The sequence below is a fragment of the Raphanus sativus genome, chromosome 4, assembly GCF_000801105.2.
Source record: "Raphanus sativus cultivar WK10039 chromosome 4, ASM80110v3, whole genome shotgun sequence".
Lineage (NCBI taxonomy): Eukaryota > Viridiplantae > Streptophyta > Magnoliopsida > Brassicales > Brassicaceae > Raphanus > Raphanus sativus.
In genome coordinates this window covers 43611151-43623470 of record NC_079514.1, presented here as the reverse complement: position 1 = coordinate 43623470, position 12320 = coordinate 43611151, and the positions used below count along the sequence as shown (strand labels likewise).

The following is a 12320-nucleotide window of genomic DNA, read 5'->3' as shown; positions in this document are numbered from 1 at the left end:
GAAGCTGAGAGAGAGAGGAGTGGAGGAGGAGCTGCAAGAGGAGCTGCTAGGGAGCTGCTACGGGGGGAGGGAATCACTTTTTTCTTTTTTTTAGACCAAACCAACAAACATAAGAACCACTTTTAATTTCTCAACCCATTTTTTTTACAGACCAATCCAATTCAGATCCGACCAAACCCGAGTTATGTTGGATGCCGATTTTGGTTTGGGAAATGGGATCAAATTTTGGGTTCCAATTAAAATATGGGATGTCCTTTTGGTCTTTTCGCATATTCATTAATGGTTGATGGGTATAGGATATTTTATGGTGCATAGGAGATTGATTGAGGAGGAGATTAGGCATTGGAGGTGATGTCCCGTCCTATGATGTGGTTCGGTTTAGTAATACTGACCAAAACGACAGCGTTTGAAGTTACGCGTAACACTCTGGTTCCTGAGACGCACTTAAGTTTCTTTAAAATAACAATTTAGCTGCTCTACGGTCCATGGATCACACATCTCACTCTTTTTAATGGGCCTTACACCCAAATGTAATTTCACATTTGGCCCACCAAATAAAATGCTTTCACTCAAATTCAACGTTGGTCTAAAGAAAATAAACGTTTTTTCTTTTTCTTTTTCTTTTTCTTCTTCTAATCGGAAAATCTTCAATGATTTTTATTTTTACTTTCAACCTTGTATAAATCATTTTCTAGATCGTTATTTGCAGACAATTTATTGGAAAACATACCATTCAACGTAGATTAGATTGGTATCATCTTCTATTGATTTTTGTATCTTCATTTAGATGACACACGTACTATTTTCTAGTTAGAACTACTATTATACACAGTATTACCAAATGAAAAATTTAAAATACTTTGGATGGCCCAGACGAATAGGGAGGATAATATAAGAGAACATGTGCAGGCACGTTGAGCTCTGTATACACACAACCTGCTCACAAGCGATCGATTTCGACCACTAAACTTTTCCATCATGGCTACTACTTCATAATAATTATATATGTAAACCTACCTTATAAGTTGCTCTTTTTTTTTGTCACGAAACCTACCTTAGTTGCTCAAAAAAAACAAAACCTACCTTAATTAGTTAGGTATACTTTTCACGTTACCCTTTCAACCCATCATAAACTACACACATGCATGCATACTCTGCTCAATCATATGCTTAATTTTAAGCTTGTTCATATAATTTATTCTAATTAAGAGACGTACTACAATACTCTACATATTATGTCTACGATAATTTTTTTTTTTTTTTTTGAAAAAGGGCTTTTGTCTACGAGAATTAATGTTTCTGTTGACGGCGATAAGATACATTGAATCTAATAGTTTCTTGAGGATGTCTGATCTACATAGCTCCACAAATCCTTGATAGAAAAACACACATAACACATGCATGCCGGGGAAAAAGAACATAATCTCTAAGATGCTTCAATAAAATCCACTCATAAAAATCAAAATCCTAAATATGAAGTCCACAAATTCAAAGGAACATTGAAGATATCCGCATGTTCTTGTGTCTTTTTAAATTAAAACCTTATCACATTCCCCACAACATCGTTATCTACTTTGTCTAAAATAATAAAACCCATAAAAACTACTCGGGATTGCTTTTGTAATTGTATCACTAGTTTACTTTTTATTTGTTGTTTCATGAGTATTATAGTTGCCCGGCTTTATATCAGCTGGAAATAAAGAGACACAAAGGACTCAAACAGAGGCAAAAGCATTGTCACAACCAATTAGTTACATTATCATATCTATCGGAATGGAGATAGTTCAAATTAAATCCATTATCGCAAAATCAAAACATTGTTGCATATGTTCCTGACTTCTGAGATCGTTTATGAATAAGGTAAACAAGTACTTTTGTGGAAGAAAAGAAATACAAAATCATTTAATTTGTTATACATTTTTTGAACAAAGGAAAATTGATTTCTATATAGTTGTTCCGGTTTTCTTAAACTCGAGGGAGACATATACAAAATCATATATTTTTGCTTTTCCATCTTTCAACTTATCTATTTCCCCCCACCACCTTCTTAATACATTGAATGCATGCATTGCTGTGCAAAATTAGAATAATATTTAAGATACAAAGAATAAATCATAAAGATAATTACATAATTATCGTTGATCCGCCGACTTTGGTAAACTCGAACTAATTGGCCCCCCAAAAATAATTAAATAAATTTATACAAAGGAGGAACAAGACAGGGTGTTTATGGTGATGTGAATGGGAAGAAAGCTGGTGTTTTAAAGCATGTAGGAGAGTTGGGTAATGATGAGAATCATGTGAGTGCATGTGCATCGAGTTGTATTTTGGTGCATATCCTCTAATCTACGCTAAACCATAATTATCCATCAATAACATCATTTAAAAATACAAAACAATTCAAAACACCCTTGTGGACACTTGTCCAAATATCATCCAATTCTTTTGGGATAGAAAAGGAACCTTCTCAGAAAGCTGTCATCTCCATTTTAAGCTATATCTAAAGGTCACTTACATTTCTCTATGTCTATATAAACTAAGACAATCACATATTTGCATCATATTCTATCGTCTTAATAGAGTTCTTATTTATCATTTGTCTATACAACATTCTTTCAACACATTAACCCGAGAAAAACATTCTTTCATCGTATAAAATAATGGGAGGAGCAACATTAGAAGGACAAAGAAAGGAATCAATTTGGGTTTTGATGAGAAAACAAAGAGCTCGAAGGGCACTTGCGAAGAAGATCATGATCCGACCCAAGAAGAGTCTGGAAGCTACTAGAAGACCTTCTCGTGCCATTCATAAACGAGTCAAGACGCTGAAAAAGCTTGTTCCCAACACTAAATCATCTTCAGAAGGTTTGGAAGGACTGTTTATGCAAACGGCGGATTATATTTTGGCTTTGGAAAGGAAAGTGAGAGTTATGCAAACTATGGTTCAGGTTTTGACCGAAAATGATTGTGTTTAACGACCTTATTAACTTTTTGTATATCTTGCTGGGGTTTTAAACTTTATTACAATTATAAAATACGTGTTTTTAGTTGGTATTTGTTCGTGTTTATTTTTATTATCTCGAGTGATTATACTGTGCTATATAGAAACAAAATTGGGATGTGTTGTTGATTTGAGACTCCGATATACAAATTCAGGAAATATATGATTTGGGAAGAATATCTGAAACTAACCCAATTCATGATTCGATAAATATTGTTCCATGGGAGTAGTTTTCATGCGGAAATCGTTAACGAAGACTTACATAATTCTTGTAAAAAGAGGCGTCTATGTAAATATGACCCAAAAAAATGGAACTCTCGGTCCTTGCTCTATCCCTTCTTCCCTCAGGAACTTGTATTACTTCTAATCATTAGCTTAGCTCTCGCTTATCTATAGCTTTAAAAACTGTATGACTTTGTCATAGCTGTAACGGTTACTTGCATTTAAATAGAAAGCATTTTAAAAAAAAAAAAAAAAAAATTTGACCCAAAAAGAAAGAAAGGAAGAACGCAACAAAAGTTTTATAAAAACAATGAAAAGTTTGTTTAGTTAGAAAAGAAATGCAGGGAGACCCAAGTATTGTACCAAATAAATCATACCTTCATACTTGGTTCCAGTTTATCCAAATTTAATAGCCGGTTTCATTGTGTTCGGTTGCTTATGTGTACTTCTCCTTATTTTCTGTACTTCTCCTTATTTTCTGTACTTCTCCTTATTTTCTGTTTGTAGTTCTAAATGGTGTCTCTCTTGGAGAAGAACATGAATAAATGCAGTTTAAAAAAAAAAAAAATACAAGTATTGTACCAATAAAACCCACAACGACAGTGTGTTGAGAGAAGAACGTTAAACGTTGGGCTTTGTAAGTATTATGTAGGCCATGAATTAACACCAGGAATGTTTTTGGTCCATATAATAGAAGTAGAACCCATCGTCGAGATATCTGCTTGATGTTTAAGTTCTGTTCATTAGTTAAGGCATAGACATGATTTTTATATGAACGCACTACAAGAAAACATATCAATTACAAGGGCCATGTTCCTTATTAATTCGTTGTAAACTTCCTATTACAACGAATTAACAAGGAATAGCGTTTCGTTGTAAAACGTTCGTCGTAATGGAAGATTCGTTGTAACTTCCTTGTAACATTTACGACGAAATAAATTCGTCGTAAAGGCAAAAAAGAGGATTTCGTCGTAATTTCGTAGTTAGCTTTCGTCGTAAAAGACTAGTATAGTTTCCTTGTAAAATCGTCTTTAAGTGCTTGTACATTTTACAACGAATTTACAAGTCCTTCCATGTTAAGTCCTTGTAATCTTTACAAGGAATTTACAAGTATTTTCTTGTAAATTCCTTGTAAAACTTATGAGGATTTTACAAGTATTTCCTTGTAAACTTCTTGTAACCATTACAAAGAATTTACATCTCATTGAGGTATTATTATAATGCTATGAGATATTCAAAATTTAAATTATAAAATGAAATACTGGAAATTAAATTACTTTAAAGAAATTATATAAATGTCATAAAGTAATATTCAAATTTATAATGGAAACAATTTTTTTTTAAAATATAATGACGCCGTCGAAGTAGTTGTTGGAGACGTTTTTTTCCCGGAGAATCTCGTACTTCATCCACGGGTTCCGTCTGGAAGAGTAGGACGAAGTCTCCCTTGCGGCTTTGTTGATGAAGCTTGTTTCCACCGTCCATCCCTTCTTTTTAGGAGTCACTTTGAAAAAAGAATCATAGTAATTTAATTAATTATATAAAAATGATTAGAAAATAAAATATACTTTAATTTTTTTAAAAAATAATCTAATCAGTCGTTTAAATACCACAACCTAATATTTTTATATATAATTTTGTTACCTAAATTTACCACATAAACTAACCACCTAAACTAATTACCTAAACTAATCACCTACTAATTAACTAAACTAACCACCTAAACTAATTACCTAAAATCTAAACTAATATTTTAAGAAGAAACATACCTTGAGAGGCTTAAGAGAGGAGTGGTTTGAGAGGAATGAATGAGGCATTCCTCATTCATGTTTCGAGTTATATATAGAAACATCATTCCTCTTAAAGTCATCGTAATTTTACGAGGAATCTACCAGGCCCGCATTTTTAGAGTTACAACGAATTTACAAGAAAACATTACAACGAATTTACAAGGAATTATTTACAACAAATTTACAAGGAAAGCATTACAACAGATTTACAAGGAAAGCATATTACGAGGAATTTACCAGGCCCGTGTTTTCAGTTACGACGAATTCTAGGACTATATATGAAATCCCGAAAATCAAATCTCTAAACCCCAAAATCAGTTATCTATATAACACTACCCTTTTACCCTTACGAGGAATCTACCAGGTCCGCGTTTTTAGAGTTACAACGAATTTACAAGGAAACATTACAACGAATTTACAAGGAATTATTTACAACGAATTTACAAGGAAAGCATTACAACGGATTTACAAGGAAAGCATATTACGAGGAATTTACCAGGACTATATATGAAATCCCGAAAATCAAATCTCTAAACCCCAAAATCAGTTATCATAACACTACCCTTTTACCCTTACGAAGAATCTACCAGGACCGCGTTTTTAGAGTTACAACGAATTTACAAGGAAACATTACAACGAATTTACGAGGAATTATTTACAACGAATTTACAAGGAAAGCATTACAACGGATTTACAAGGAAAGTATATTACGAGGAATTTACCAGGCACGTGTTTTCAGTTACGACGAATTTACTAGGACTATATATGAAATCCCGAAAATCAAATCCCTAAACCCCAAAATCAGTTATCTATATAACACTATCCTTTTACCCTTACGAGGAATCTACCAGGCCCGCATTTTTAGAGTTACAACGAATTTACAAGGAAATATTACAACGAATTTACAAGGAATTATTTACAACGAATTTACAAGGAAAGCATTACAACGAATTTACAAGGAAAGTGTATTACGAGGAATCTACCAGGCCCGTGTTTTCAGTTACGACGAATTTACTAGGACTATATATGAAATTCCGAAAATCAAATCCCTAAACGCGAAAATCAGATATCTATATAACACTACCCTTTTACCACATCATCCCCTTTATCCAATAAACCATAAACTCCAATTAAATCCTTAAAACCCAAAGCATAAGTATTATAATCAGTCGACATAGAAATGCGTTAAGTTTTAAACTGATTTATAAACTAAAAACTGATTTATATATAACGAATTTACAAGGAAAGTATTACAACGAATTTACAAGGAAAGAATTACAACGAATTTACCATGTCCGCATTTTTAGTTACAACGAATTTACAAGGAAGTATTGCAACGAATTTACAAGGAAACTTTTACAACGAATTTACAAGGACACACGTATTACGAGGAATCTACCAGTCCCGTGTTCTCCATTACGACGAATTTACTAGGACTATATCTGAATCCCTGAAAATCAAATCCCTAAACCCCAAAGTCTATAACCTATAACATTATATCCTTTTTACCACATCCTCCTCTTTATCCCATTTTCTCTAAAATCCTAAACTCCAATTTAATCCTTAAAATCCAATGAATAGTTATTTTAACCAAACAACATACACATGAATTAAGTCTTAAAATGATTTATATATTTAAAACATATATTAGATCATTCTAAATCATTCGAGATTTTATCAATATCAACAAAATATTGATCATCATTGTTTGCATTGAACTCGTCTTCACCTTCTATATTTATCATATCGTCGGAAACATTTTCATATTGACGGTTATCCGGATCAATAAGAGGAGGGATGTCATCTGTTTATTGTTCAAATACTTCGACTTCAATGATACAATCTTCTTCTTGCAAATGTGATTCCAACAGTTATTCCTCCACGAAGTGTAACTTTGATAGCAATTAATCAAATTATTCTAGAATCTCCAAACCGAGAGAATGGAATGAAATTAACTTGATCGGCTTGAGAATATTTACAGCAAAATCAGTTTGGTAAAACACACTTGAAACATGTTTTTACCAAAAAAGATAATGTTAACATGTTTCATCGTAAAAGCCTTGTAAAGTTACAAGGACTTTACAACGAATTTTCTCTTTCCTCATAAAATCGATGTAAATTTACATGTAAATTACGATGAACTTTTTTCCTTGTAAATTTACTAGGATTTTACAACGAAACTCAGTTTCGTCGTAAAGTCGTAGTAATTTACTCGTAAATTTACGAGGAATATAATTCCTTGTAATCTTTCCTTGTTATAGGCATGTTTTCTTGGGGCGTTATGTTTGCTGCGGCGATTAATAAATAAAATAAGATCCCAAAATGCGTTTACGTCGACTTACCATGTGCAGATACCAACACAACGGTTATTAATTAATTATTTGTGTTTTAACTCATTCACATCTTCATTTTAGTATTGTAAAAAAAATCTTAATTGAGTCAATACATGAGATACGAGTTGCGTTTTGAGTATTTTTTTTCAGTTTAAATAGCAAAAAGGCATTCAATTAGGGGTTTGAGTGCTACTTGTGAATTCACGAGACAAAGTATCTATGAAAAACAAAACACCGTGACATATCCCTTGATTCATGCCTTCTCAACTCCGAAGGGTTTCTCTTGTTAGGGAACACATTTAGATTTAAATACACTATATGATATGAAATGCATATATAGTCACGTAATATGTACATTGTAGTGTTCTACTTATAATATGACGTATGATATATTTAAAATAGCAAAAAAGTAACTAATAATAATTTGAGACATACGTAAATAAGTGGTAACATATTATAAAACTCATCCATATACTTTTTCACTGTGAAGGTTATCATCCATTTATCTTTGTTGAAAAAAAAAGTAATCATCCATTTATCTTTGTTGGAAAAAGTAATCATACATTTATACCCAAAAAAGGTAATCATCCATATGCAGTTCTTGCGACGCCATGTGCACCACAATACCAAATTTGTTTTGTGTGTGGCATTGGGTATCTCTAATTTTTTTTTTTTGTAAACTATCTCTAAATTAATATAAACACTACAGAATAATATATATAGTGGAATTTTCTCATATCGCTCTGCCTTCTTTCTAAAAAAAAAAAGAGAAAAGTTCTCACCGACGTATTTTGTTTCTCCGGCCGACAGACGGACTTCCTCAGCCGCCGTCGGTCCAGCTATTGTTTAGTTTTTTTTTATTTTGCTTTGCATGTATATCACGGAGGAGAAGTAATCGGTTTTCTCCTTCGTTTTTGACTCTGGGGTGAAGAAGCTTTATCAGTTCTCTCATCGTCGGCTTAGACTCCGGAAAGTAGAGGTTTTCATAGCCTTGCGCCTCCGGCTTCAGGGTTTCAATCGGTGTGGTCAGGAGGTGTTATTTCGGGTTTGGGTGGCCAGACTTCTCGCGGTAACAGTTTGGATGAGATCTCAAACTGATCGATGAAGCTCTCCGAAATTGAAGCCACGGCGAAAAAGTTGACTGGGAAGGAAGTTCGAATCATCTTCAATCTAGGGTTTGGTGGTTTGGTGGCTCTGGAGGAGATCGCGATGTTATTCGCTTAGAAGCTCTCCGCTAATAGAGCACAGCCGTAGAAGATGCAAAATTCCGGTGAAATGTCTGGCAGACCGTCGTTTGGTTCGTCGGCGGTGGGTTAAGAATTGGTTTGAGTGACACGTGTTTTTTTCATTGTCGAGGTTAAAACACGTGTGGTAGACGTGGCTGCTGTAGCCTTTTAGTTTCGTGAACTTTGTAGTTTTAGTACTTTTTGGTTTGGATCTATTTATGGGTCTCAGTTTGTAATATTGTTTGGGTCCGGTCAAGTTGGACTTGGTCCTTTTAATAATATCATATTAGATGGAAAAAAAAATATATATATATAGTGGAACATGAAGAAATAACTTTTAAATTCAAATAACAACGACCCAACTATATTATATGATATTGATATATATCCTAAGATTCTAAATTAATGTTTTATGAACCGCGGCATTACGTGGTATAGTGGAAGACTAGTGACTCGTGAGCGGAGTGAAATGATTATATAACAATAACAAATGATAAATTGATAATTATCAAATAATGTATTGTGAGTTATGTGGGCCTTAGTCAACATAAGTCTTGGCCCATATTCCTAACTGGCCCAATACTTGTGGCTTTCACTTATGTATTACGTGAATGCATTACGTGAAAAGGAAATCTTCACAAGGTCGGTTAAGTGTGGCTATAAAAGGAAGACGTCAACCTTGTCAAGAGATCATCCGAGAGATCCGAGAGAAACCCTAAACACAAGACTAAAGAAGTTAAGAGAGAGATCAAGAGTAGAAGAAACTAAGAGACATTGTTCGAGTCATGTCTCTAAGAAATAGAGTTTCTTTGATCTTCTTATTCTTTGTTGGTGTCATGTTTTATACGAGGAGAGCGCTTAGAGCGTTTGTGTAAACCCTTTGATTGATAGTGGAAGTTGTGGGAGACGGTTCCCACCCCAGAGGTACCGCAAGGGAACTGGGTTAAAAATCTTGTGTCGTTATTTATTTAAGCAATCAAACGATCGATAATTCCTAACAAGTGGTATCAGAGCAATCCAGGTTTTGATTGCGAGTGTTAGTGAGATTATGGAGTCGACACATTGAAGGGTTGGAGTTGAAAGATCAAAGGGAAACATGACGTTAATGAAGTACGGGGATGCTGAAGACTTATTTCCGCTGCAATCATAAGGTTATAGTGATGTTTGAAGTTTCTGGATACTCAAAGACTGCTAAGGATATGGAATCAAGATTTTAAGAGAACACATTGGAGTATACCGGTTTTGACAATAGAAAAGTCAAAATTTTTTGCTGTGAAATCAGGTTGTATCTTGGCTTGTTCTAGTTGTTGAAAGTATATTCAGTTTGGTGTTCACGGGTGAGTTGACAGAGCAACCGGACTATAGATTCATGACTAAGGGACGCTTTAGGAATGGAACATATGTGATAGAAGGTTGTTTCAGAAAGTCTTAGATTCAAGGGAAAGGTAATAGCATAAGAGTATGGAGGTGAAACAAGGAGTCTGCTTGAGGTAAAGCAGGCAGGGAGCTTATGAGAAGTTCATATAAAATCAGGTCTGATAAAGTCTTCAAGGAGGGTTAAGTGTCAGGGATAAGGATCAGAGTTTCAAGAGTTAAAGAAGAACACAAAGGATGTGTTAGGTTCTGTAAGAAGAGATGCTTGGACTAAGGGTGTGTCGAAAGTCTATCTAGCAAGGGTGATAGCTTGATGGCGGGTTCTGTTAAGAGATAACAGCGGTACACAAAGGAGTTCAAGGCAGATTTAATACAGAAGATTCTGGTTAAACAAGAAGAGATGAATGGAAAGTTGTGTCGAAAGTCTTCCAAACAAGAGTAGTAAAGAGGCGGGTTCCATCATGGTTGATGGCGGTACAAGATGGATTCAGTCTAGGTTGTTTAACCATAAAGAAATTTTTTTGAAAACACAAGAAGGAAGCGCAAGTAAAGCTAAGAGAAAGAAAATCTAGCAGCAAGGTTTAACACTGCTAGTAAGTTTCTGTTTTAAAAGAAGCATGGATCATCGTTTGTGTCGAAAGTCTATCTAGCAAGTTTGGAAGCTTGATGGCGTGTTCTGTTAACATAACTTTAACGGCGGTACAAAAAGAAAAAGGATCCAAAGCTGTGGGGTTTAAACAGGAAAGCATGTTGAATTAGGGACAGTTTCAAGATGTGAAACGTGTATGATTCAGAAAAGTAACTGCATTTGGTTACAGGAAATCAAGATGCAGAGGGAGGATGAGTTCAGTCAACAACAGATTCATGACGGTCATGAAGGAGGCTGTGTGATTGATTGGCTTATAGTAGAATCAGTGTAGTTTCGGGCGTGAGGCAAACATGATTCTGTTTTGTACTAAACTTAAAATGCAAAAACATAGAGAGGTAAAGGGAATTACCTAGAGATGAAGGGCGAGGCTGAGCTCTCGCAGTCAAGGTGTAAGGTATCAGTGAAGCATCAGAAGTCGTGCACTGTTGTTTCTGGTTCAAGGTGGAGCTTGAAAAAAATAAAAAATCAAGTGAGTTCTCAAGGAGTAAATACGTGAGATAATGTTCCAGGTTCAAGAGGGTTACCTGGAGTTATTGGAACAGAGGCAGAAGATGATACAAAGTTCAGAGGCTACATGTGATCATCGAGGCTGAGAATGGGCACGGGTCTGTTGTTCGTCGCGTACAATGCTGCAGAGATGATTCCACGTTCAAGGTGGAGCTGTGGGAGCTGTGGAGAATGGTAAAATAAAGTGGAGCTGCTGTGAAAAAAAAAATGAGGCAGAGTCGCTAATGGATACCGACGGAGGTATGTGGTGATGGTACGACCAAGAGGGTCACTGGAGGAGGTTACACCAGGAAACGTCTTGGACAGTGGAGGTGGCGAAGGCTTTCGCCAGACAAACTGTAGAGAGAAAGACAAGCTAGCTCTGTTTGCAACTTATCAAGGGAGATGAGTCGGAGGCTGGAGGCTCTTGAGCATTGATATCACAGGATCATCAATGATAGCTCGAGAGAAGATGAAAACTTGAGAGAGAGTCATGAATCTCTCTGGGTTTTGAGCTCAAGAAGAAAACAGAGCAGTGGCGTCGACGGTGGTGTAATCAAAAGAAGAATCAGAGTTCAAGGTGGAGTAACTTGATCTGAGTTCAATGGCAAATTAATTGTCGGAGCGCAGTCTCGGATCGGAGTTGCGATGGTGGCGAACCGATGGGAAAGCAGGTTCATTGATGGAAATTGGAAATCGCCGGCAAGCTGAAGGGAGTCATGTGACTTATACACAGCAGAGGAGGCGGACAATAATACCTGAGAAGCTGGAGAATGCGGCAACAGGGTCGCTGGAGAAGCTGGTAGGTATTCTCAGAGTTGGTATCAACATACAGCTACACGGCAGTGGAATAGAACGAGTTGATACCTGAGGTTGGTGAAGAGAAGTCACCGAAGTTGCAAACCGAAAATTTGCCTTGGAACTTCAATATCAAAGGGAAGGAAGGATTCACGAGCAAAGATGCAGTCGTGTACTGGTTGGCAAGCGAAGGGTCTTCGGGTAATGACGAGAAGCTGATCGAAATTGCAGGTGGTGATTGGTAAATGAATTCACCGGATATGGCACAGAATCACAGGAAAGTGATCAAATTTGGAGCAGGTGAATCTTTAACTTCAGTTCAGGGATGCTGAAAAAAAAAATTAGAATCAAGGTGGGCGTACTCTGATTCAGGAAGTGCAGAAAAGCTTCATCAAAGGTTCAATCATGGATTTCCTGGACAGCTCGAGTTTAAGACTGCTC

At 35.7% G+C, this 12320-nt stretch overlaps 1 protein-coding gene across 1 annotated transcript; it reads left to right on the top strand.

The window, feature by feature from the left end:
• The first annotated feature begins 2557 nt into the window (after positions 1 to 2557).
• On the top strand, positions 2558 to 3130 carry LOC108852456 (transcription factor UPBEAT1). Its single transcript, XM_018625962.2, has one exon. It carries the CDS (start codon positions 2661 to 2663, stop codon positions 2973 to 2975), a length of 315 nt encoding a protein of 104 aa, XP_018481464.1. The 5' UTR covers positions 2558 to 2660; the 3' UTR covers positions 2976 to 3130.
• Positions 3131 to 12320: the final 9190 nt, after the last annotated feature.